The sequence below is a fragment of the Anser cygnoides genome, chromosome 13 (genome assembly GCF_040182565.1).
Source record: "Anser cygnoides isolate HZ-2024a breed goose chromosome 13, Taihu_goose_T2T_genome, whole genome shotgun sequence".
Taxonomy (NCBI): domain Eukaryota; kingdom Metazoa; phylum Chordata; class Aves; order Anseriformes; family Anatidae; genus Anser; species Anser cygnoides.
In genome coordinates this window covers 3,913,021-3,939,906 of record NC_089885.1, presented here as the reverse complement: position 1 = coordinate 3,939,906, position 26,886 = coordinate 3,913,021, and the positions used below count along the sequence as shown (strand labels likewise).

The 26,886-nt window shown below is 46.2% G+C and overlaps 1 protein-coding gene across 7 annotated transcripts in view; it reads left to right on the top strand.

The window, feature by feature from the left end:
* Nucleotides 1-3,948: 3,948 nt before the first annotated feature.
* The window catches only part of CAPN6 (calpain 6), a 70,379-nt gene continuing 47,441 nt past the window's right edge, over nucleotides 3,949-26,886 (top strand). For 2 of the 7 annotated variants that reach the window (XM_048070618.2, XM_067004978.1), the window contains exons 1-3: nucleotides 3,950-4,741; nucleotides 12,113-12,171; nucleotides 13,041-13,215. In XM_048070618.2, coding sequence (XP_047926575.1) covers nucleotides 13,051-13,215 — 165 coding nt within the window. In that variant the 5' untranslated portion in view covers nucleotides 3,950-4,741; nucleotides 12,113-12,171; nucleotides 13,041-13,050. Of the gene's footprint in view, nucleotides 4,742-6,430; nucleotides 6,583-9,311; nucleotides 10,106-11,668; nucleotides 12,028-12,112; nucleotides 12,172-13,040; nucleotides 13,216-26,886 lie in introns of those variants that run through there. The other 5 variants (XM_013185174.3, XM_067004980.1, XM_048070620.2 and 2 more) reach the window with 5 other exon arrangements.

Below are 26,886 nucleotides of genomic sequence, written 5' to 3'. Positions count from 1 at the left end.
AAAAGGGCTTCCCCAAAGCCACAGGTGGCCGTGGCAGAACTTCCAGCCTGAGGCTTCTTCGCCATTCCCCTGCCATGTTCTGCTCCCAACACAGCTGCTGAGGGCCTGGCCTAAGGCGACTCAACGGCCACACGAGGGGGGCCCTGGCGGCAAGCAGCGCACCCAGCCCTTCACAAGGCAGGCGACAGCCGCCGCCTGCAGCGCCCCGGGGCCGCACCGACGGGTTCCCGACATTCGGTCCCAGCACCCCCGAGCACTGCGGGCTCCGCTCGGCTCCCCGCGGCCGCCACCACGAAGATGGCGGCGGGGAGCACCGGAGGCGGGAAGCAGCCGCCTCTCCTGCCGGGGAACCGCCGCGACCGGTGGGCGAGGCCGCCACCTAGCGGGCAGAAGCGGCCCCGGCCCCGCTCTGCGCTTCGTGCCGAGGCCAGGAGGCTCCCCCCAGGCCGCGGAGCTCTGCCCGAGCCCCAGCTGTGGAGCCCCCCTCGGCAGAACAGCCGCCATGGCGGGCGCTGGGGTCGGGCTCGTGGCGGAGCTCCTCACGCGGCCCATGTACTGGGCACAGACTGGGAGGAAGCAAGGTGATGCAGCCGCAAGCGGTGTGCCTGGTTGATTCACAGCTGCTCAGGGTTTCCAGATGGGAAAGGTTTCCCCAGCACCGAGCAGGAGGGAGCTGAAGGGGAGCTCCCTCAGCTCCCCCTGCACAGCCCGGTTTCCAGTCAGGGTGCTCAGTGTGTGCCCTCACGCCATGGTGGCGGTGCCACAGAGATGGCTCCTGCACGACATTTCTCGCTCGGTGAGGTGTGTGCCATGGGTTGCAGCTGACTTCAGGGTCTCAAAGAGGTTAGTGGTGGGCTGGGGATGTGGCCATGGCTGAAAAGTTGATTTCCTCACAGTGCCCAGCAGCAGTTTTGTTGTTTGGGCCTCTGACGGGCTCACAGGTAAATCAGGATTGTGTCCATTTGGTGAAGCCCTTGCACCTTTCCCTCAGGCTCTACCTATTCTGGAGCCATGTTCCTCTGCTCTTCTTCATGAACCTGCCCCAAAAAATAGCTGCAAATGCCCACCTCAGATCTAGATCCCCCAGGGAATTCGGGGGATGACAATGTTGACTTGTTTTATCCCTACTTCTGTTAAAATCATCAGCGTTTCTGAATCAAACCTTATGTTTTTAAAGGTTTAGAAATTCTGTAGTTTATGCAGTTGGAGGATAAATTCTGCCCTGTACACCTGCACTGAGGCCCCTCAGTGGGCAAAGGGCTTCTCTGAAAGCTGTACGAGGGGAAGGCACAGCCCCTTCCCTGCCCCCCTTCATAGGGCCTGTCTTCCCTTTACCCAGCGCTGTGCAGCGAACCGTCAGTCTGGGGCTGACCCCTTACCCCTGCTATCATTTATGCTGTGGAAGAAAGTGTGAAGGGACCTATTATCAAAACGCCACGATGCAAGGGATGAGTGATCCAGATTCAAAGTGCTGGTGTTGAGCGGAATCAGCCCTCAATTGGATATGCAACTTTGTGAGCTTTTTTGTGTGTATTGGTTAGTTTTCAAATTCTGCCTCTTGGGTTTCTCTCTGTACAAAACTGCCTAAATTAGAGAGAGTAGAATAAACATGTAGGATTTAAGTAGAATCTCTGCTGGAAACCACCTAATGTTTTATTAACAAATTGCCCCATGCAGTTAAGTGAATAATAGATGAACATAGCTCTGGTGGGACAAGAGAACCTTGCAGTGGAGTGTGTTTGCAAGGTGACAGGCAGGCTGCAGGCATCTGTGATAAATATTCATGAGTGAGGCAAAGCCACTTTGACACCTTGCAGTAGTAGTAGCCCTTCTGACAGGCATTAGGACAGCTATTAGTGCACAGCAATCTGGAACTGGAGTGAACTGTGAAACCAAGAAGGCCTTTGGCATGAAGACAACCTTGCTATCACCTCCTTCTTTGTGAATAGAGTGTGAAGAGAGTCCCTAAGAGTAACTAACTCTCCTGGATCAGGGTTGGGTGGGGAAGAGAGAATCGAGCTTGGTTCTAGGTAGCAGTCCCTTGTTGTTATCGGCAGCTGTGTCACAAACTGCCCAGATGGAGCAGAGATCTCTGTCCTCCTGCAGCTGTGAGGGGCTCTGGGTCAGGCACAGCTGCCCAGCAAAGCACTGATCCGGCCAGGTGCTGCAGGGGGTGAGGAATGATTACTGTGGCTGGACTGCAGACCCATGGGGGGCTGGAGTTGCTTGTGGCTGCGGGGTAATGCAGACAGCAAGGTGTGGTAGGGGAGGGCAGGCATTTATGGAAGCATGACTGGATTTTGAGCATGTGCTGAATGTAGGAATGTGTGAGAACCACTGCCTCGTGATGGAGCAAGTTATCTTCCTTGCTTGTGCTGTGGTGTGTCTTTACACAGCCCAGTTCTGGGCCTGCTGAGGGTGCAGGAGTGAGTCAGGTTTGGCAAGCAGCAAGTCTAGAGCAGGGAGAGTGCAGGCACTGCTTTGCAGGCTGTGCAAACCAAGAGACAAGGAAACTGGGGATGCCTAGAGAGGCAGTGCGGTTACTGATGTGAGCCAGCCCAGAGGAGTGTGTGGTGATGGTGCTCAGGATATCTCTGACCAGGAGGCTAAAGGCTGCCGGCAACAACAGCCAAGGATTCCAGGGACTGTGCTGACAGACCAGCTTGAGAGACCTCTTTCCAGACTGTGGCAGTGTATGTGAGCATGTCTCTGTGAGTGCTGTGCACAGACCCATTGAATTACAGGTTTTCTCTGCAGTGAGAGTAGAGCTGTCTGCTTGCCCTTGGTTGCCTGCCTGTGTGGCTCATCTTGCTTCCTTTCTAAAGCAATTTTTGTTTCTAATGAGACTTCCAGGAGAAGCTCCTCCTCAGCCCAGACAAATTACATATAATTCTTGGATTATGGCACCAGATTTAATACACAGAAAAGTTCTCATCATTTTGTTCCACAGTGGATCAAAGGCAGCTACTGTGAGAACATGTCTATATAAGCTGTGAAAATTATCAGCTCACAAAAAAGGAGAATTTCGTTGTACTCAAGTGTGATTTTTCATGTTCTTCCCTCAACTGTACAAATGAATCACAGCATGCGTGGTATATATAGGAGGACGTCAGTTTTTTATTATGATTTAAACTCTAGTCTGCTTGCTCAATCACAAATTGAAAACACATGGCTTTATTATGTAGAGCTTTTTTTTTGCGCATTAAATGCTAGAACTGTAGCGGCAGCTTCCAGGGACTTTCTGTCCAAATTTCAGCATGCCTTCAAAAGGAAGTTGGGTAAGTGTTTTATAAGAAAGCAAACAGTCCTGCAGCGAACCTTACAGAACAGAGATTTATGATACTACTTAACACTTTGTCTTCAGAGTGTTTTCTGGATGTAACTCTTCCCCTGAGATCCAAACTCCTTTAGGCAAATAGAAGTTTTTTTAGTAGCAGGGATTGAGAGAAGGAGTAGACCTATTCAAAAACTTAGATTGGCTATGCTAAACTTGGAAGGATTAAATGGAGGAAGCAAATTGGGGAGAATATTTACAACTGATATGAAATTTTGCAATGAATTTTTAAATGGCACTTGTTTAAGAATTGGCCTACATTTACAAAAATATAAATAAAAGCTCCATAAAGGTAAAAGTAAAGATGTTACAGTCATAAATGAGAAAACTTTCATGTCAAGTTAATCTAAATGAACCCCCAATTAAATCAGGGATAAGTGGAGTATGCAGAGAAGTTTGTTTCACCAAAACCGCTTTTTAATGGGAATTTATTTTTGACCTTTCTTTTTTATTCTGCCACAGCACAGGAAAATGTATTATTTTTCCCAAGTTCTAAACATTAACTGATGTATTTTCCTTTATTAGCAGACTACAAGGAACAAGATTGGACAAGTGCTTGAGTGATCATGGGCAGGTTTGTGACGTCTCAGACATCAGAGAGCTGCTTTGCACGGCACAGGAGCAGCTCAGCCTCCCGGATGGCTCAGGACCTCTGGAGTCCATTCTGTGGCTCTCTCAGACCAGACTTTTTCCCCATTCAGGTTGCTTTCCCCTCTGCAAGGGAAATGGGAGTAGCAAAATCAGGTGCATTCTAGACTCTGAACAGTCAAGCCAGGAGGAAGTGCTCGGCAGTGTGCAAGAGTCACTCCTGAAGCTGCTCCGGGCTTGCCACAGTGTTGAGTTGAGGGCACAGAGCCACCTGTTGGGTTTTGCTGCATCCCTTGATCTGCAAACCCCCATCCAACTGCAAGTCCCTCAGAAGTCCTGTGTGATTCTTCCCCATGGTCTGGACGGGCCGTTATCAGAAGGGATGCACTGAGGCAAAGGCATTGACACTGGCTTTATGCAAGTGGAATACAGCATGCAGCCTAATAAGGAATATCATTTTTTTCACGATGCGCATTAATCTGCCCTGTTTTCCATACAAAAAATGCCTGCAGCTCTTGCCAAGCGGCCTTGTCCCGTCTCCTCCTTTAAAAATTCATTCCCAGCTACAGCTACAGCCACAACTGCAGCTAACAGTTTACCGGGAATAAACAAGGCTCTGCATTTTGGGTCAGCTCAGATGGTTTTCCAGTGTCCCTCATGACTCATCTCTGGAAGGGTCATCCTGAAATACACCCCCTCTACTGATGTGATCTTGGTACAGCCCAAAGAGTTTCAGGTTAAGAAGCTGAGGGGATCTTTTTTTGCAGGAGTGATTTTGGAGTTTGTTGTTGCCTCAGAGCAGGGACCGACCTCAGCCAGGTAAGTGCCAGAGGTATCGTGTACACTTGTAGTTACTTGATGTGCACCAGGATGAGCACTTTTTTACTAGTAATTAGCACGTCAGCGAGCACAGTGAGAAAATGCTTTCGTCTACTGCAGTAATGTATATTTCTTTCAGAACGTGGCATCTTGATTGTGTGCTAACACTGAGCCAAGCACTCATTGTGATTTATTGCAAAACCGTGGTTGCTCTCATTTCTTCTGGGATAGCCAGTCTAATGCTAACACAAGTCTTTTCTCTACAGGCATTATTAGCAGTTATACCAAATAAAGGGGCCAGACTGATAAAGCGTGCTTTAATTTCACTGCTCGTATAATTCCATTTTCCATACTGTTTCTGATCTTCTGAAATAATGTCAGTGCTCACTGCAGATTCTTTCACTGTGAAATTCAAGTGGGTATTTTAGTCATTTTATTTTATTTTTGTGAAGGAGAGACTTTTATATAATGTCTAAAATAGTAGATAAATGAACACATAAAATAATGGAGTAGTCTGATAGGGAGTTACCCATTAATTTGCAATCATAGACCTCTTCTGAACCAACTTTTATGAGAAGGCAGAATGGAGAGAAATTGGAATGCTAAAGAAAGTTGTTTCCTGTGGTTTCAGCACAAAGGCATGGCTGGAGCAAATCAGCTGACATTGTTGTGAGCGTTTTCTTTACAGCTTGTTATAGATCTCTTGACTTGTATTAATATAACAATCAGCATCTATCATATTATTTTGAATTCAGAACTGCAATTGTACCTCTCTGTAGTTAGCTGCAAAACTAACTGGTTTTAGGGCTATAGTGGATGCCACTGAAGGGTGTCTGTTTTAAAAATATGCAGGCACCTGTGCAGTTTGGAAAATCCTGCCTGCCTGGATATTCTTAAAAACGAGGCCCATAGCCACTTTGCATTGTCACTTGAAAATCAGTAAAAAGAGATGTGTTTTATTAGCTTAGCTGAAGAATCCAGACAAAGATCAGATCCCACGCTGTGTACACAGGCCCAACCAGGTCTCCTCTCACGAGGGAAACAAAGTGACACCAAGATTAAGCACGTGGCAATTTCTGTCCTGAAACAGAAATAATCACCCTGAGCGTTTGCTTCGGGGTCCTGTTAAAAAGTAGCACGCATTGACAGTGTTAGTGCAGAGTTGTTTAGAAAAGCCTTTCTCGTTGTTGATCTGTAAAGCTCTGCGTTCATTCTCTGACTGTCACCCTGCTGCTCTAAGAGTCAGAGTCCCATAGAGCCCAGATGTGTGGAGTGTTTTGAATTTCTGAATGCTGGCTGAGCTCTAACAAGGGGCTAGAACATCTGCATCAGGACGTAGGCAAAACGCCTGTGCCTCGAGGCTGAGATGTGGTCAAAAAACCTTAACTCATGCTTAGCAGGACAGAGCTGCTTGGTGCCTTGAGGATTTCTAGTTGTGGCTGCCAATCAAGGCCCCTGGAGTAGGGGCAAGTGTGCAAGAGACCTGCCAGGAATTTGCTTGTTACCTGTGAACAGGTCTGGGAGTCACACAAAACACAGTGGCAAAAAACTCCTGTGTTTTTCTAGTTTGGTTGGAGGCAGCTGGGCAGTTACACCCCTTCTGCTTGTGCCAGATGGAGTCCTTCCCTCACGGGCATAACCACCTGTAAGTGCAGCTTCCCTTAGCAGTTCTTTGCTCCACCTGTGCAGCCCCAGCACCTTCAGTTCACGCCCTCAGACCCTGGAGCAGCTGTGCTTCTTGCTGTGGGAGGAGTGACTGCAGCTTGCAATCAGCACGCTCCAGAGGAGCACCGAGAGTTTGTGTTGCCTGAGCTGTGACTCCAGCACTGCGTTCCTGAAGGGTAAGAGAGGGGTTTGTGTTTTGTCTGACCATGAGGTGACTGTAAGAGCGATGGGAGAGAGGACAGGATGATGTTTCAGCAGTGCATTTGTAATTCCTCATTTATTCCTCCTGCAGCTGAGAGATTACTACCAGCCTGTGGCTCAGCACTTCGCATGAATTACTGCTGCCGTGTGCCAGCACTCGGTGACTTAGAGCTGAGTTCTGTCCCCTCGCCACCACCACACAGGCATGCTAGCCATTGGACAGGCAGCTCCATGCAGAGCTCATGTTTAAGAAGGAGAGGGGAGTTGGTGTGTGGATTGCAAACAGTGAAAATAAATGGCAGGATTCCTGGTAGAGCTCCTGTTCAGCTCCTGGGCTCGTTGGAAAGGCAGGCTTGGTCTTGAACCTTCACTTATGCTCCTGAACCGTCCTGCTGGGCGTAGGCTTTGCAGTACGAGCTGCATCGTGGCTCCCAGCTGAAGTGCTATATGAAGTCTCCCTGTCCTGCTGAGTCCTGGTAGAAAAGCCTAGTTGAGCATTATCGAGTTGCAGTAGAAGAGAAGGAACACATGTTGTGATTCATTTCACTGTAGCAAAGCTTTGGTTTGTAGCCAGGTGATTCTGGTGCTCCTTGATGCCATCTGTGAAAGCAAACAAGTTGTTGCCAGCCCCGTTCCTGATGTCTGGTTAGTCTCCCCATGAATTTCTGCTTAGAAGTGATAGGGTATGCATGGATGTTCTCAGCTGAAAATATGTGATGTTTTCTCTCTTGATTTTAATACTAAGTATGGCAAAACCGTGGAGCAGAACAATGTTGGCACCTTTTTGTGTACAAGAGAAGAAAAATGCTTGTGTCTCGTTCCCACAGTGAATTCTTGAGCTGAGCTGGACAGAGAAACTTTTATACATCTATTAAAGTACTGAGTTACAGAGACCATAAAATAGTCAAATTAACCTTATTTTTTTGAAAAATCCAAAAGCTGAATGAGAGAAGGGGGCAGATGACACACCATCCTGCTATCCCAAAGCACCCGACAAAACTTGGTGTTTCATCCAAGCAGGCAGAGCGTTATGTGAAACAACCGAGAAGCCCCTGGACCATGGTTGTTAATACCAGACCTAGGAGCTGTTAAATGTCCTGTGCAGCAAATTTGACGTGAATTGAACGTTCTTTTACTTCTGCAATTGCATATCAACACAGTACAGATATAACATTGATTGTAAGCTTTTATATAGGCTTATGCAGAAGAACAGAGGATACCCAATCTACAAGGCTGAAGACTGCCAGTGCAGTTTGTGTGTTGGAGTGCTTAAACAGTACAAATGAGCAGATTTCTCCAGTAGCTGTTTGATGTTATGGGCAGTGATGCTTCTGATGCATCAGTAGGAAAGCGATGGCCAAGATCATGAAACCGCAGTGTACATGAAGTAGAAGTTTTGCAACTGCTTTAAATTCCCCTGCACTCTTACTACAAATTTGCAAAGTCACTGTTTTGCAAAGTGACTGTTTTGTGCAGAATGAGAAGGAAATAACCTTTTCCAGCTGGAGTCCTGGAAGCACTTTCAGCTTTATAGAAAACCAGTTCAAAGTAATTTAAAACTTTTGGCTGCAGGGCTGCTTTTTTTGAGACAGTCCCTGGTTTGATTGCTCTGAAGTGACCTATGAGTTTGGAGGAGGAGATCTTTGCAGGAACACTAAACAACTGTGTTTGGAAACAGTTAAGCCCTTGAGTGCCTGTGTTGCTGTCTCAGCCCAAACAGTGGCTCCGAGGCTGTGTGACAAATTGGGATGGAAAGAAGAGAGTTTGGAGCTGGGAGTTTTTGCACAGCATCAGGGCAGGTTTACAACTCCGATCTCAAGCGGGGAACCCACAAACCAGCTATTGGTTGTTACTGGTAATGGTAATACCACTGCTTGCAGGAACCAAAAGCAAGCTCACTACCAGCAAAGGGATACAAATCCTAAAATTATGACTGTACCCCAGCATGCAGTGTATGGTGTGTGTATCCGTGTGGTCACCCCAGCCAGGGGCTCCTGCAGCACCAGGGATGTGACCCCGAGGCTGGGGCGTGCCTGAGCTCGAGCACTTCCATCTCAGGGGCTGCTTGCTGGAAGGAGCAGCGTCTTCTGCCGCTGTGGAGTTAAACGTCAGCTAGAAACTTACTTTGCCCTTTTAGCCCTCGTGCTGTGATTCCTTTGAATCCTGCAATCCGAGCGAAGAAGTGGGTGCGTGATGATGTGGAGTGCCGAGCCCCTTCCTAGACAAGGAGCTCCATGTAGAGCAGAGGGCTTTCTGCAGCTGCTTGGCACCACTTGCCCTTGGAACCGAAAGCAGAGCTTTTTGTGAAGGCGAAGCCAGCCCCGTGCCGGCCCTGCGCCCCTCCTGCAGGGATGGGAGTGAGAGGGATGCTTTCGCCTGCCGGCGAGCCGCCGAGGGGTGCACTTGGCTTAACAGCTGCAGCGGCTTCTCTGCCACTTCGTACCCTGCTTGATTTTTAGTTACACGGGGTAACAGAAGTGGGCTTAGAGGAGGTGACTTTTTCTGTTAGCTTTTGTGTGCTTATTGCGTGAACGTAAGGGCAGCCAGGGTGTAATTTTCGCTCGCCTGCCCGGACAGTTAGTCAGCCGGGTTTGTTGTGGATCTCCTGCGTAGCAGCTAGGGAAGAGAGCGCTTGGGACGGGAAAACGTGAGTGTAAAGAAACCCTGTTTGGTAGGGCTCTCCAGGCCGAGAACAATGCTTGGAGCTCGTCCTCATATCTTGTGAAGAACTGCATTTCCAGTGAATGTCCCTTTAATTTAGGGCTGCTAAGAATGCCAGGAGCTGGTACTTGTGACTATGTCAAACGTGATTTAGCCATAGTTTGCTCGCTCCAGTAGGGGAAGCACCTCTGAGTGTCAGCTGGGAGTAAAAATGCAGTGTTGGGGTGAGGAGGGGACGCCGGGTGGAGGGAGCCTTTTTGAAACGGGGACCTGCAGAGACGTGGCTTCGCTGTTGTGCTGAAGGCCTTTTTTCTGAGCAGAGTAGGAATTGCACTGGAAAAGAGAGGGGTAGAGAAAGACGTCAAAGCTCAGTGGTTGAAAGCTGAGAGTTTGGGGACCTCCCGTACTGCTGCTGGGACTGAGGGGCTTGTCGTGGCTCCAGAGGGACTTTGGGATCAGCTGTGGGGAGGTGCTGGGGGCTCAGCTCAGAGACTGAAAAGGATAAAAGAGCAAACCTGGTATTTGTGTGGGCAGGGAAAGAAACAATCACCAAAAACCTAAGAATGTCTGACCTGTAGAGCTGTTTCTTTTTTCTTTCTTTTTCTTTGGCTGTCTCTTTTCCGTCCCCTAGAGCAGTCCCTTTCTCTTGACAGAGCTGTAGAGGGTCTTCAAAACGTGGTGCAGTATTTTAGGACCATGCTTCTCAGCCCTCGTTATTCTGCACACAGCTCTGTGTCACAGGGCAGCGTAGGGAGCCCTGGAAAGAGCGGCTGCCAAGCCCTGCCTCGTGTTTTCCTCAAGCACAGCTGCACATTGTGAACGTCAGCAGAACTGAAGGTAAAGCTTTGGAAGAGAAGAGCAGGGGGAGGCTATTGCTGTGACCTTGAGACTGGAGGAGGGAGCATTGCTGGGTAGTTTGGGAGCTTTGATGTTAACTGAGGGTCAGCGCCTGGGGCTTGCTTCGAAGCTGGACCTCGGAGCAGGAGCCAGGTGCTTGCTGCTTGTCTCAGTCAGCGTGGGCTGTGTCCTGCTGGGTGGGAAACCCCAAGGAGAGGAAGGGCTCGGCTGTGGCCCTCCCTCGTCCTCAGTGCTCTGACCACTAGGCTGTTGTAGAAACTGCCTTCACCTCCTGCACTGTGCACTTCCCAAGAACAGGGGGGAAAAAAAAAAAAAGACTTCTATCATGTTTTGGAAGGTTATTTTGGGGTTCCTGCTGCAGTGGGTTTCTGCTAGCTCAGCAGGTAGGGGTGGGATTTCCGTGCAGCTCCAGTGCTCCAGGTTTCATGGATGGGTGGAAAGCAGTTACCAGTCAGGCTGAGCCCCTTCTTTAAGCTCAGTCATTTGCTCAGGATGGCACAGGGAGCCCTGAGGGGGGCAGCTTGGCAGCCTCCTCCTCCCACGGTAGCGTTCCCTTGCCAAGTGCTGTCCGTGGAGCCCAGGGTGAGCAGGCAGCAGCTTGATTTCATGTGCTGAATTTGGGACCGCAGTCTGTGCACTGTTGCAGGACTGGGTGTGGGGGGTGATAATCCTGGAAGGACTGTGTTCCAGTGCAGCAGATAGAGGGGAGAAAGGGTGGGGAATGAGGTCAGTAACAGCCCATCTCGCTGAATTAGGCAATGACGGCTGAAAACCTTATCACCCCTGGGCCATTTTAAAAACAAGTGTATCTCACAGATAGGCCGGGCTTAGAATCTTAGTTAGCTCGTGGAGGATTTTTAATAAGCAAGAATGCCAGTTATCAGGAGATAATCTATATCCTACCCAAATTAGCTGGACTAATTTTTGCTTTTGTCCCTGAACTATCTGTGTGTAATTCACAAGTTGACTTTGAAGAACTGGTTGGAGAGGGGAAGCAAGTCTCTTTTGTTTCTTCTTGGGAGGCCTTCTGCTACGCAAGATGCCTTGTGATGCTTTGGGGGGTTAATTAACAAGAAACTTTAAGAATAAGGAAATCATTACAAGTGGGATAGTGTCAGTGAGCTGTTTTGGTTTTGAATAGTTCCTTTGCATACAGTTTTATTTTACTGAAGCTGTATAACAGTTTCTAAGGGACTATATGGTGCAGTTCCAAACGGGGAAGCCTTGTCCAGACTGAAGATACAAGAAGTTGTTCCATCTATTGCAGCAGTATTAGAATTCGACTCAAAGTCATCACAATCTTGATGTATGCAAGCTTTATTTCTGAAAGTCCTAACAGAGGATGGAGATTTTACCGGACTGGCATTTGAAGATTTGTTTCATCAAAATATCACGCACAGACTGGTTCTTTGTCCTGTCGCTTTGCTGTGTAAGGTTCTGCTGGTAGAATTCAGGTGGTACTTACAGGTAGATTACTTTGTTTGTGGTTGGGAGGCTTTGGAATGGGTGCAAGAATGGCAATGAGGTGGAAGAGCACTCCTGAATTCTCTCCTTCCCATGAGTGAAGGCACTAGAGCAGCATTTCTCATCCTTGAAGGGCTGTCTAATTAATTCTGGGGTAGGGGAAGGAGTGAGTGGAGGGAGGGCAGATTTTACAACCATCCCTACATTATTTTGGCCACAGCAACTTTCAATCACAATAAATTTGACATTTCCAAACGTTTCTCATTCTCTGCATTTCCCCTGCTGTACTCACATGCCTGCTGGGAAAGGCTTGTGCCTAGCTTGGTTCAGTTTTCTGCAAACTTGTGGAATCTCATCCAATTTGGATCGCAAGTGGCTCGTGGAGCACAGGCTGGGATCCCTGCAGCAGGACGCAGCAAGTAGGCTGCTAGGGCAATGTAATACCATGCTCCATTGCTTGCATGTTGTTTAGTCCTTATGATCTGCCAGGAGAATAACGTGCATTTGTCTTTATTGATGTAGGTATCTGAAGGAAGGGGAATACATCTCTAATCCGGAGCAGGAAGGAAGGGAGTACAAAAGTAAGTTCAGATATTCTCTTCGCTCTCTTCAAATAGCACCTCAGAAAAATAGAAGCATCCCTCATGTTCCCCAGACTTCACACCGTTCAAAATGATTTCTGTGGTTGATTTTTGATTTGTAGAATGATCTTAAGCAACTTATTTGAGCTCTGTGGCTGAGACTGTAAACTTACAGGGCTAGATAGTTAGGATTCTTGAAACCAAGGCTTGAAAGCAAATTGTTCTTTCTTTCTTTCCTTGTGGTTATTTTTTAAAATTATTATTATTATGGACACTACTTGCAAATATTTGCAGCTTCTGGGAATTCAGTTCCCTGAAATGTAACATAAAGATCAAAGACAATAATTCCAGCCAAAGTATTGCCACTTAAATTAAGATGGATAACTGCAGAAATCTGTTTTCAGTTTTCTGTAGGCATAAGAGTTGGAGTAGATAATTAAAGCTTTAGAGGCTAGTAGGAGAATGTAGCAAGGAAGATGCTCCTGCTCTTCACACATAATACAAACTGAGGAGCAAGACCCACTCTTACCTTTACAATCCATTAGACAAAGCAAAATGCTCATTGTTCCTCATCTGGATTCTTTAATGCCTTTTCTGATGAGTTCTCTTCAGCCAGAAGTGTCATCTTTTTTTTTTAAATATATATATATGATATTTACAGGTTTTGTTTCTTTTTTTCTTGTTTTTAGTCTACTACTTAGCATAATCTAATTTATAATCTGTTTTAAAATCAGAAATCAAGAACTAATTTTGTTTAGAACAAGTTATATGCTCTATTGTCAAAGACTGAGGAGTGCATTGCTATGCTTTATGCTATGGACTTCAAAGAGACTCCGTGATTTACACAAGCCGATATTCATCTTATCTAGACAGAAAGAGATGTCTTCGTCAGTTCAGCTCTTCAGAGACCAGACGTACCACGAGCTGAAAGGGCAGTGTATTCAGCAGAGACAGCTCTTCGAAGACCCCGAGTTTCCAGCCTCAGATGAGTCCCTTTTCTACCAGAGAGCTCCACCAAAGAAAGTTGAATGGAAGCGCCCAAAGGTAAAGGGCACTCCCCTTGTGAAGAGATGCTGTTTGTGCTGTATCACTCCCACTGCCTTCTCTGTGCTAAACCAGTTATCTTAGTCTATTCTCCCTCTCTTTTTCCTTTCATTTCTTGTCAGTGTGTAATTCAGACATCAACCTCTCTGTCCCATTGCTGTCCAAAACAAAAGTCATGCCTTACTGTATAAGGTGAGAAGGAAGCATTCTGTACAGCCTGACTGTGTTTTTTTTACTGTTGGTGGCTCTCTAATAACAAGCAGCAATGGGCGGTGACTCCAGCTTCAGTGGCTTTTAATTCAGCCCTCTGTTTAATTAAGAATACCTATCAGTAATAGATCAGTCAATACAGAAATATATTCTGAAAGAATATTCTTCGTTTTTTGGGTCAGCCTATTTACCTCTGTAGTTTGCTGTGTTGACAGAAGTGTTTCAGAAATACATTCATCTCTTAATTGAAGTTTCTCTTTATTACCTGTCCCTCTGAGGGCCTGGTGTGCAGGCACGGTAATGGCAATACAAAATCTGAACTTTAGCTGCTAAACTTAGTGCCCCCACCATGTTGTCATTGTTTTTTTCTCCTTCTTAAGGAAGATATAACCCTTGCAAAAAACATTATAGAAAATGAGATGTTATGAACCGAATACCTCCTCCTGCCTGGGATGCTAGAAGCAAATCAGTCATGCAACTCAATCATAATAGCTTTCCACATGTTTTCAGAGTAACTTGTATCTTATTAAAATGTATGGGGGAAGGAATCCTCACAGTAGCAAGGGGGAGTTGCTCCAATTCCAGGTAGCTGAATTAGTTGTTTAGATGTATGAATAAATTATTTGTAATTTTTCTTGGAGGAGAGAGTAGGAAAAAGAAGATCTACAGTCTGCCCAGCAAGGGAGGCTAGCTAATGCAACAAACAGCCAGGAACAACCAGTGGAGAGGTCTTACACTAAAAGAAACTTGGATATTTCCAACTGCCACCAACAGAATGAGTTGTGAGCCCTTGTTATCAGCATATACCCACTTTCTGTTCAGAGCAAATGGTTTCATTTTTGTTCCACAGAGAACTAACTTGTGTTTCCAGAATCTGTTGTCTTGCTTTCTATATAGTGTCAAAAATAAGAGGACACCGTGTGTGTGTGGTTTGTTCCCAGGTTACCTTTGTATTAACTATACTGGAACCATAAAGCCCAACTACGTACAGGTCTTGAGAGGTTTGGGTGAGTCTTGCAGTATGAGGCAGGACACTCCTGAGCTACTCCCAGGGAATACTCAATTACACGGATGTGTAGCTGACGCAGAGAAGTGAAGGCATGTTCCCAAGACGTGCGTACGTAAACTTTTTCTGTACTGAACTCAACACCCTATTCCTCTGAGTTTCACAGAGGTTCTAGTGAAAACTCATCAGCAAGTCTTATCTGGAGTGAATGCAGAGTTTTCCTTTACTGACTGATAACATCTCTGATCTCTGCATGGTTGTGTTGAACTCACTGCGAATTTTGCCCTTGACTTTTATAAAACCTGGATTACACCCCAGTGATTTCATACTCAGAGTGAACAGCTCTTGTCTGCACACAGCCTATAATGCTTGTATCTGTTTGCCACTTCACCTAGCATCTTAACGGGAATCAAGTATCCTGTCACTCTCTTCTGACTGTGGTTAATGTACTGCACGTTTCAAGCTGTTAATATTACTTGTATTTGGGGTCTGGTAATTGGCTTGCTCTGAGGTTTCATGCTTCACAGAGCTTGTTTTTATAAAGCAGTTCAGAGCCATGAGCAAATAATTTTGAGGAACATAAAATCATTGTCAACTTTGACCATGTGGCTTTCCATCAAAGTGCGACCTGTTCTCATACTCTGACAAGTGTAATGAAGAGGACACTGGAAGCCTGTAGTGAGATGCACACAGTGTTTTTACCCTGAAGTAGCATGATTTTGTCCTTAACTTTACACATGTCCACTGTTGGGATTAGGATTAATCTTCTGGAATCACGAACTTGTGTGGCTTTTCTAGAAGAGCTGATCTGACAACGTGATCTACTCCATACACAGCTGGTACTGTTCCTTGTCCTGTGTGACAGGGGTTGGCAGGGGAGGCTGACCAAGGCTGGGCTACATTTGCTGGGATAGCATTAGGTTGTTTGTTCCCCCCCCCCCCGCTGATGTTAATTTCTCACAGCAGCTTCAATAGTGAAGTTTTAGTGAACAGAACAAAAGTTTTACTGGTAAGTGGCGAAACCCTGTTTTCTGTCCTCCCTCCATCTACAGAGGCGGTGGATAGCCTGCCCAGATGCTGGTACTTATGTACCGGTAGGAACAAGCAGTTTTTTACTTCAGAAAGCTTTCCGTGAAGCTGTCTGAGCAGCTGGAGGGTGCAGCTTTGCGCACACAGAGCTGTGGGCTTCCTCTGCAGCTGCTTTCACTGATGCTAGTGTCCCACCAAGTACGTTTGGGGTCTGGGAATCTGCGTCTCTTCTGAGGTAAAAGCTGTTATTCTAGTTTCAGCTCAGAAATATGCTCACACTTTGTTCCACCCCTGCCTGGTTGGTGTTGGCCAGGCAGACCACATGCATAGAAGGGCTCTCTGTACACTCAGAGGTTTTATTCTGCCCGAGTGAAGAAAGGAGTGTTAGAGAGGGAGAGAAAAGAGGAGGAAGGGCAAAGGGTTTCTTCCCCTTTGTTTTTGTCTTTGGATTTGCACCTGAAACGTTAAGTCTGTCCTGTTTGCTCATTCCAGTCACTTGCAGCAATAGGTCATTAACTGTCTGACGTTAATTAGTTGTTTTGTACACGTCTCCTTGGGAAAGCGAACAAAGCCAGGGCAGCGTTACTTCTGTGGCACCCCTGTATTAAGAACCTGGAGAACACAAAAGGCACCGTGTAATTACTGTGCAGTCTCCCTAGCACGGTGTGACTTTCCAAGGAGAATTTTCGTTATGGAAAGCTCATCCAAGAAACGAGAGCGATGCATGCTGCTTGTGCAGTGCTGGCCCTCGGTTTCCTGGCTGGGGACAGCTGTCGTCTGCCAGGGGGTAGGAGGAACCGCCTGCCCCCCGCCATCTCTGCTGGCCCTGGGACATCGGCGGCCCCCTGTGCTGGTTAACCCCTTACTGAGGGCAAACACTGCCTCTGTGTGGTGCTCCTGCTCAGCACTGGCTTTAGCAGCAAGCAGCTCTGGTGAAAATACCGGGGAATTGCAGTCGCTCTGCTTCACGTATTTTGTCTGTCTTATTTTTAACAAGGTTTGTCTCAATTTTGTCACTGACACAATTGACTTTGCAATGGTATTAAATCCCAAGGACGTTTTGTGTTAAGCTATTAGTGGTGATCCTCCAGCCAGGGCTGAAAGAGCCGATAAGCTTGTTTCAGAGATAAGTGACGTGTTAGTTAGGCATTCAGAAGGCAAAATAATAGTCTCGTCTGACAGAATGAGAATATTATTGTATGCTTTCCTGGATTCTATGCCTGACCCTCTGGTTTATAAGCCCTGATTATGCTTTCCTTTGCGTCTTTTCCTTATGAAAGAGCTATGATCGTACATTCGTGTTCTGGAAAGACAGAGCTAGTTCTCCTTCAGTAAGACAGCACAGAAAGATGCTGAGATTACTGCTGAGCTGCTTCCCGAGAAAACCCTCTCATGTCCCAGGCCACAGAAGAGGTTGCTGTTGCGTTTCATTAAACCCCAATAACCCACTGGTGCCGAATCTGACTGGAAGTGGGGAACTGCATGCTCACGGCCCACTGCCTGCCCCATGCTCCTAGAAAGACTGCATGGCATGGGCCCAGTTCTCCATCTTTCTCACCAGTTTTCCAATACTTGACACAGCAGAGGGAATAAATAGAACAGGTACATCCCAAGTTTGCAGAGCAGGAAGTGTGGGAGGGGCAGGTTAGTGACCTGTCCCGGGCAGCACAGGCGGGTGAGGTGCTGGAGAGCTCAGCAGCTCTGACTTCCATGCCCACATGTGTTTCTCGGAGGGGGGCACTGGCTTTTGTTTGCTTCTAAGTGGTGGAAAATGACCAGTTGTCTAAGGAGCTAAAATATCTTGTGTTTGCGAGTGCTGGAAACCTCCCCCACCTCTGTGCCTGCCTTAGAAGACTTGGCCCACCTTTGGAAGGGAGGGGAGGCTTAGGACATGCCTGCCTGGGTGTTTTGGCTGGGTTAGCTTTACACGTTTTGCACTAACTTTCCTTGTCCCACGTATGTTCCCAGGACAGGATTTGGGGTCACAGTAAGCAGTCCTCCTGAAGGTTTACTAGTATCCCAGTCCTCATACATTTTGCAGAATGAGTGTCATGAAGGGCTCAGGTGGTGGTGCTCAGCACTAGGCTGTCAGGTGTAAGCGCGCCTGGGCTCAATGCCCCTTGGAGGGGGGCATGGCTTGCATGGCTTGCTCATTTGCTTCCTGTCTCCTCTGTAAGCTGCATTGCTTCAGTCTAAATCTGTTTTCCAGTTTGTCCACGAACAAGAGCAGAGACATCTGCTTGTTTTTGGCACTGCCTGTCAGCCTTCAGTAATTTATTTTTGGCACTGCCTGTCAGCCTTCAGTAATTTATTCAGGAGAGGCACTGGAAAGGGAAGGACGGTGGCATGCTGCGTCTGTGTTCGGGTGGCTGTCCCGCAGTGCACTGCAAGCACAGAGCAAAGCCACAGCTCCTCGTTGTTGCTTGTGGGGTATCTGCCAGGATGGTGCTTGGGGTAGCCCAGAGCTGGAGGGAGAGCGGCGATTGAAGGGGGATGCCATAAACTGCCGTGACAGAGCGGTGTGAACTCAGAGCAGCTCCGTGTGGCTACACTGCTGCCTTCTATGTGGCAAACAAATCAGATTGTAACAACCCCTGCGAACAGTGACACTTCATTGCTTTGTCGGATTTCCTCCCCACGCCCACAGCTCTCTTGATGTAAGGATCACTTTTGTAGCTCTGAATGCCTTTCCTTCTCCCTTCAGCCTCTTCTTTCTGGTTAAGAACATGGGGCAGGGCCAGCGCACTTGCCTGATGAGAGCAGAGGTTCCTCCCGCTTCTCCTCCTCATCCTCCCTCTTCGTAGGGTCTGATGACTGTTCTGTGAAAACGACTTGTTCTGCAAAGCCTGCTGATACATCTGGAAACAGCAGAAGCCTTTTTGTTTTCTGTTTCCCTGCCTACACCCGGAGTCGTCCATGTTTCTGTACTGCTGGTGGTTATCGACTCTCAAAGTGCAGTCGAACACAAATTGTGAAGCTTTGTGTGCTGTGCCATTTGCATTTATACCTGAAGCACGGGCGTGTATGGAACATGCCTGTATCTGGGAGGTGAGGAAATGTCTTTCAAAATGTGGTTGTAAGCCTCTGCTGACATTTGAGGGAGCTCAGGAATCCTTTGCTGTGCCTTGAACATATGAACATTACTGGGAATACAAAGGTGGTTTCAGATCGTAGGTCATTGTGTGAGCCACGCACCAATGTCTTGCTGCTTGCTTATTTGTACGTCTGCAGGACGTGTCTGTAGAAGAAAAGGACTGTGAGAGACTTGGCCTTGCATTAACATGAAATAAAGCTTCTTTGTCCTTTTGCTTCTCTTGCATCCATAGGTCATAACACTGTGGCTGTTGTCCTTCACAGACAAACCAAGCCTGGCGTACCAGCTGTCACCTTCTGTGGGTGACTTTCAGACATGGCACTGCTGCTGGCGCTGTGCAGGGCTCCAGGAGGATTACAGGGCTTCCTGGATTACAGTATTTAACATTTTAACAGGCATTTTTGTATGCTGTAATTAGCTGTGATTACACATGCAATTATATGCAATGACAAGGAGGCTATCTGCCATTATTACCAGTAGTTTTATTTGCCATTAAAAGCAGATTTAGCTTGTGGTCTTGACCTCCAGATAGGAATTTCTTGTTCCTAGCTTTTCAAATGATTGGCAGATGTTTGTTTGATAAGCATACTTGTGTGCGTATATAAAGGGAAGGGTTGGAGTGCGTCTTAATTTTTATAGCAGAGTGTAAGCCTTGTATGCCGAAGGATTTCCTAGAAGAGCTCTAAAAGGTCATAGGCAAAGTGGGCTCCAACCAAAGTTTAAGCCATTCATCTAAAAGAAATAGAAAAGAAATTGAGAGCTAAATTCTGGGAAGATGCCTGCCCTGGAAGGTAACTGGAGAGGTTGATGAGAAAGTTGGTATGCACACTAATTGTGCTTTTTCTGTTGAAATTGTGGAGATGGAGAGGACGGCATGGTGCTCTCGGAATGATGCAGCCTCCTGCTAGTACGAAGGACGTGGGCAGGGGGACAAGAGGTAGACAGGAAATCATCGGAAGAAAATTATTTTTAGATGGTGCTAAATGATTTTTTCCCTCATCAGCTATGCACACAACAAGGCACGTGCTCCGTAACCACCTGCAGATGACGCCCAGCATTGCCAAACACTCGACTTGATAAGGTGCCGCAGTGTCCCTGGCGCCTGGCCGTGTCCGTCTGTCGTTCTGTGCAGGTGTCGGTCTGCAGAGCAGTGGCTGCAAGGACAGGCCGGCTGCTCCTGGGGAGGAAGGTGTTAAATCTGCCCCAGCTGCAGGAGCTCAGGCATTGGCACAGCTCCCGGAGATGCGTGTGGCAGCACAGAACCACGAAACCACGCTCTGCTCACACGCTCTGCTCACGCGTCGCCCAGGCAACTGCACAGTCAGGTGGCAGGGATTGGCAGCGCCGGCCCCCAAACAGTGCTGTGCGCGCAATTAAATCCAATTGTCTTCAGATTGTTGGGTTTCATTCAGAGCTGGGGAAGGGGTGGGATGACGGGTGGATGTTACTGATACTAACAACGAACTGCCACGCATCCGAGATCACGGTGTAGGCAGGACTCCACCGTGCTGTGTATGTAATGCTAACATTTGTGCTGGCACTTGGCTTCCAAGCCTTGTTGGAGGGGAGACTAACAAATCTACCCCAAGAGCTCTAGGTATTTAGTGAGGGGGGGGATTTAGGGGAGTTAGCAGTCCTCCACACACCTCAGCTGTCCCTGTCCTCACACCCTGGCAACCTGCAGGCAGGAACAGTAAGGTTTTCAAAGGGCCCGTGGAACTGGACTCCTAGGAGAGGGCGTCAAAAAGTGGAGGGCAAGATCTTTCAAATCCAGGTCAAACCAAACTTTATCCGTACAGTACAGCTGCAATTTAGGATCAGTTGGATCCAGAACCTGCTTTGATTTGGTGAAATCAGTCGGTGTGGGTCATTTTCACCAGCAGTGGGAAATGTCCTGTGGTGTCCGAATGAGGTGGATGCCACTTGGTGCCCTGGAGTGCTGGGATAGTTGGGGGTCAGCAGTGATGTGAGAGAGGTCCACGTGAACCACCTGAGATTCAAGATGATATGAAGCACTTAACAGCATCCTGGCATGGCTCCAGTATATCAGGATTAATGTTTCCATGCTTTAAAAGCCGAGCAACGTTTAATCAAGGGAAAGAACACTTAACCACGCATTGCTTAAAGTGGTTCATGAAACTGCTTTTATTCATGGTGAGCACCAAGGTCCTGGGCTTGACTCTAGCTGCACTTCTGAAATGTTTTTCAAGCCAACTGAATGTTCACAAGTCTGGGCAGGGAAGGCCTCTGTGAGGTAGTGAGGGTGATGACCTTGAAAAATAGGCTCTAGAAGTGATCAGACATTGGCAGCTTCAAGTTTACTGTCATGGTTAGAGAGCATAGAGAAGAACAATCAAGGAATTGATCTCAATATAATATTATGTTATTATTTCAGTGTATTATTTGAAGAACTTATTTAGAAAAAATACCTCAAGGATTGTATAGCTGTAGAACAACATAGACTGATTCAAGCATGTGAAGAAAAAGTGAGTTATTACTTTATAATTTGCTTTCCTTTCCTATTCCTATACTAACCTAAATATATGCATTATGTACTGGTGTACAGAGAGCAAAGAAGTAACTGGAATCCACTGAAACCTGAGTTCATATTCTTGCAACCAGGGACATAAGTTCTTATGTAGAACGCTATAACAGAAAAGCATTGTCATTGTTACTGCTACCATAATATCATCCTGTAATCACTTAAAAATTAACAGTAGTCCTGGCTGCTTCAAATAACTGGTCATTTTAAGGAGCAAGCACTTGTCAGAAAAAATGGTGGATTGGTGTGTTTTTGTTGGTTTTGGGAGGGTGGGGATATATTCAGTGTTGCAACTTTCTCCCAGATACACTAAGTAAAATGAAATATTTCTTGAAATTTTCATTGGAGGCAAGGAAACATTTTCCAGCTATAGCAGGACTTTCCCTGCTGGTCTCCTAAGGTACTTAGAACGGCATGTTCTGACAGCGTCCGGCCAAGTAATTCCCTGAGAACAGTGTGGACTTTATGTTCCTTTTCTCCCATTATTATTTTCTCCTAAGGCTTTGATTTTTTTTTCATTGAACGTGTTCTGAAAAGAAAATGACTACTTCCTTTTCAAGGGAGCATGCCTTCACGAGTTCTGGCCTTCCCTGTTTGCTCCGTCTTCTCTCTTCCTCCTCGTATGAGACATCTTTGCTCAAATTATTTGTAGAAATAAAAGAAGCAAGCAGTCCAGGTGAATTAACCATTAGCTGTTGTGTGCAGTGTCATAGCTGAGTAACTAGACTTTCTGAGAAGAGTCATGCTGGGCTTTTTCAGCCTTTTTCTTCTAGACTCTGTGCTTCAGGACCTACTTTTAGGACTTTATCAGCATAATTGCCTTGTGCAGTAAATAGATCTGATGTGGTGAGGGTACCAAAGTGTGTTTGTGTGCGTGTGCATGTTTGTTTCTAGCTCTTCTAATGGTGATTTGATTTGAATTTGGAGGAAGGGCGTGTCTCCCTTAAGAGAACAGAAATAAAAGACCAAATGACTGTCTTTTTTGACCGATGAGTGCTCAGACTGGATGCCAGTGCATTGTTTTGGTGGGTCATGGAATATGCTGTTGCTTCTGTATCTGGGATGTGCCTTGTCCTGTTGCCTCAGAAATCAGGCAGATGACAGCCAAAGCGAGTTAAGAACAGGAAGAAGGACCAGAAGTAGAGTGATACCCTTTAGCACCCTGGCAGATGAAGGTGGTGAGCTACATGAAGCTGATTTGTACCATCAGTTGTCCTTACCCTGCCTGAAAATGGCAAAGGTAGGGTTGTCTTGGGCATGTGCTTGTGTGTTTCATATCTGGGAAGAAGGCTTCTGTTTGTTTTCTTCTGGCTCGAAAAAGAACAAACAAAAAAGAGAGGTTTTGATTCCTTCTGGAGGCTGAGGAAGGAATCTGATAAGACTCTGAGATCAGTTTGGGGTAGAAATGTCTTTACTAGATTTTCAGTGTTCTGTCTTCCAAATTGGATGATCTCAGTCTTGTTTAGCTTGGGTTCGACCAAGATGCCCTTCTTTGGGGCAGTTTAGGTTTGTAATTTTGCATATAATGAACTATTTTACAGTTTGTATCCTCGAAGGATACTTGACAACAGGGGCTGGGTAGCTCATATCGGAGCTCCTATGGGGAAGGGCTCCCTCAGCAACTTGAAAATTGTTTCAGGGATTAAGAACTGCTGAATAAACAATCCAATTGCATGGAGATCGAGGTTCAAATTCCAAAGCTCCTGCAGGTATTCATCAGTCTCTCACAACAACTCCTCATATAAAAGGTTTATAATCTGCCAGGCATCTGGTTTTGGATGCAGACATTCTTAGTGCCCAGCTAGGTCTTCTGTGATGTCACTCAGAATTTATAAGGTGCAAAACTGTTGCTACTCTAGCAGCCTGGGGAGGATGACAGCCAGGCCTAGAGCCACAAGAAGGTATTTTTTGTTTTGGAGACAGTGTTACTCCTATATCCTGTCTGAGTAGGTACTGCCAGGCTTGCTGAAAGAGCAACAACACTCTGACTTCTTACTTTCCTTCTTTGGTGTTTTTAAAATGGGGTTGAGGATCTGGGCAAGTTCACAGTCATACCAATTAGATAATTTGCAAAGCTTTTTTGTTCTTTTCTTTACTCTGTCACCCTTCATGTTTTCATGTTTGGCTACAGAACAGTGCAAACAACGACAGAAAACAGGATTTCTGTTTACCAAGGCAGGTTCAGGCCTCTGTGAGTCTCTCCACATCTCATTCTGTGAGTAGATTTATGAAGAATTCACACTTGGAGCTGTGACAAGATATTTACAAACCCAGCTGATAAACTTTCACTTCAAAACAGCATTTAAGAGGACATATCACACATAAGCCATGTAAACCGTGGCTAACAGCCCACAGCATCTGAAAGCATCCTGGGGAAATGGGGACGCTCCAAAGGAACCACTGAAGAGCCTACAATTTAGTCTTGTAATAATGTTTAAAGTTAATATTATTAATAGTCTGTTCTTGTTAGCTAATCTCTCAGGGAGTCAACTGTCTAGAGACAACACCAGCCCAGTTCATCATACAAATGTCAAGCATTTCATGGGTGCCAGAGTCACCAAGTTTTGTGTCTGGTCCGAATAACTTAACTGCTAGTGCTTCGTGCTCTCAGGTCCCCACCCCGAGCAGGCAGACATGGGTGTACGAGGATGGATATTTGACAGGGACTTGGGAAGCCAAATGGCGCTATAGGAGGAAGGATGAAGCTGTGCCCCGGAGCTGCGTTACCACACCGGGGCAAAGCTGTGGCATTTTGAAGGCAGACAGAGACCCAGAATCTGTCCTGTAGATACTGACAGATGTTAGCTAGCTTTTTCAGGGGGATTTAAAAATAGATGCATTACTGAGGTGAGTCAGCATTCGCATCTGCTAAGGATGGTGGGGAAAATAGTTGTATTCCTGATGGACGGTATAGCCATCTGCTTTTCTAGATGATGGGTCCAAAAAGCACAGAAGGTTATTGGACATCACAGTGCTCAAATGCAAAGGGCTGTTGCAGATGTGTTGTTAAATGCTTTCTTTCACAACTCTTTTGTTCCTGTAGCAAGGAAGTGAGCAGAGCTGTGTGTGGTGCCCTGAGGACTCCTCTCACATAACCAAACAAACAAGTAGGGATCTCTTAACTCCCTTAATCCATTCCAGCAGTTATTGCTGGCAGTGGCCAGGGTTCAAGTCTTGGAGGGGCACGTATGGCTGTGTGACCCTTGTTCAAGTCCTGTTTTCCTAGAACAGAATCTGCTGTTCAAGTCAAGGCTAAAATTCGTTCCGCATGCTGCTATGAGGGGAGGTGAACTGGGAAGTTCAGTGCGTCATGGCTCAGCCATACTCTGAATAAGAAACCTTGAAAATTTTGTGGTATTTCATCCAGCTGGGATCCATTTCTGTGTTTGAGAAAGTTCATCAGAAACAGGAACGGGAGCTCTGCTCCATCCTAGGCTCTCACGCTTCTCTTAGCCATTCTGCACCAGACTGATGGTGCCTGACCCTGGCAGCATGCTGAGCCCTAAAGAGGCCTTGGTAGAGTTCCCAGGAACACTAACGTGAAAACGCTCCGTATAGGAGAACCTAGTTCTCCAGAACTGGGTTGGGGGAGAGGAGCTCTCCTTTTTTTTGGGATGGGTGTTTAATTTGAGAAGCACTATGGGAACTGAAGCAGATACAATTTTATTCTCCTGAAGATGCTATTTCAGGAAACATCCTTTTCCAAAGAACAGGAGTTTAGGAACTTGGTTTGATTGATTCTCATTCTCATCAGCGATACAAGGTGGTGCAGCAGAACAAGGTATAGCTTGCCAAGCATGTTTCTGGGGGTGAAACCGTGTCTCCCTTCAAAGCCTGGGGATTTTTGCTGTGGACCAGGCTGTCTTCTTGCCTGTCCCCCGATGGGCTGAGTGTGAGAGGCATTGTGAAAACGTTGTCTGGCATGGTTCCATCTTGTTTTCTGACTGGATAAACCATTCCTCACATAATATTTTGTCCTTAATGTTTTCATCTGGGGAAGTGGTGACATGGTTTTTTTGGGAATTGCTGATGTTCCCAGAATGGAGCTGTTGCTCAGCCTCATTTTATTATTTCTGTAATTTTATTTTTATTTTCCCTGGAAAATCTTGTTAAGACGGAGCTTACCCAGAAGAAGAGATGAGCAAGGAATTGTAAAGCCTTCAGCTGTCAGCAAATACCCCATGTCTGACCTCTGATGACTGGGCGCACCCTGCGTGACGTGAACTTGGTGGCTCAATCCTGTGTCACTGCAGAAAATTGTGTGTTCCTTGTTGTGCCCTTCTGTGTTGGTGATGTCTGACAAGAAGCACAAAACATGGTGGCACCTTGCCAGCATTCCTGCCCTTGCTGTGTAGCTCTGTGTTCGGTAGATGTCCAAATACACAGCTCCATCTTTCTTCCCTCTTGTCTTGCAGGTACTGGGCCAGTGTGAGGCACGAGTTCCCTTTTTTTTTTTTTTTGTGGCAATATCCTTAGATATATTCACCCTTCAATGAGCGTTGCATTTATTTACATATGATGGAGAGGCACTGTTCTGGAAGTGGCATCTTTCTCAACAGTATTATTCACCCAAGTCTTCCAGGGATATAATTATGAGCAAACATTTGTAAATGACATGCATGCCTGCCAAGCAGACGGCTCTCCAGATGCCAGTGTTTTGTTATCTTCTCTCCTGGCAGTTTTTCCAGTTTGTATTCCCCTCCTTCAGACTGTATGGAGGCTTTCTTACGTTGTTGCTGTTTTTTCCTCTAAAGAAAAAAAATGCTGAATGACCTCAACGTCACCTCTACAACATAAACACTACGATTCTGAGGTTCAGAATGTTTCTTTAAAGTTTAAAGTGTCAAGTTTCGTTTAGTTGATTCAATTGTCATAAAACGAAAAGTGGCCCCTCAGAAAGCCAGCCTCTGTTTGTCCCGAGGCAAAGTGATGACGGAAAGAATGACATGGTAAAATTTATTTTGAGCCTGTAAAACAAAAAGCCTCGGATCAAATCCTCGGATGGTGCAAGTCTTCTTACAGTAATTGTTAGTTCATTGATTTGGGCTTCCTAATGAATTAACTGTCTGGCTTCTCTGAAGGAAAAATTATAGCCCAAACATGGCAGTTGCAAAGGAAATTAAGGTACAGTTCTGTCAACACTTCTCTTCATGAGTGGACAGTATTCACATCTGAGGTAGAGCGTCTTTAAGAATGAATTTGGAAGAATGCTTTGTATGTCAGGAGTTTTATGCTTTTCTCATTTCATTTCCAAATTTACCAGGGTTTTTGGATGAGTAAGGTCCTGGAATCTGAGTTTTTTTTAAGCTATTATATTTGAGATTTGCAAAATCAGATTGAATTTTATGCTCTTACCCTGTGATTTAAATGTATGTTTCCTTCGGGATTAATTCTATTTAAAAAATAAATAAAGCTGTGTGGTTTTCTGTCTAAAAGGAAGCTTTGAAAAATCCTTCACAGCTGAAAGAACTGCCTATGTATACATAATACATGTACATACATACATACATGTCCTGTAAGATGGGAAGGCAGACCCTACTTATCTTCACTCCTCAAATGCAGAATACCTTCAGCCTCTTCAGAGGCTGACAAAATCCTCCAAGACTCACTCCCAAACTTCCATGTCTATCTTTTCATCAAAGATAATGAAGCGTACAGCTTTAAGCAGCTGCTTATCTAGTTGGCTGCAATGCTTTGGGTGGAAAACTGGCCCTGGAAAAGAGCAGAGCTGGCCTAATTAACTGAATGACTGGGGATGTCTAATAGGCTATCTAAAGCACACGAAGGTCT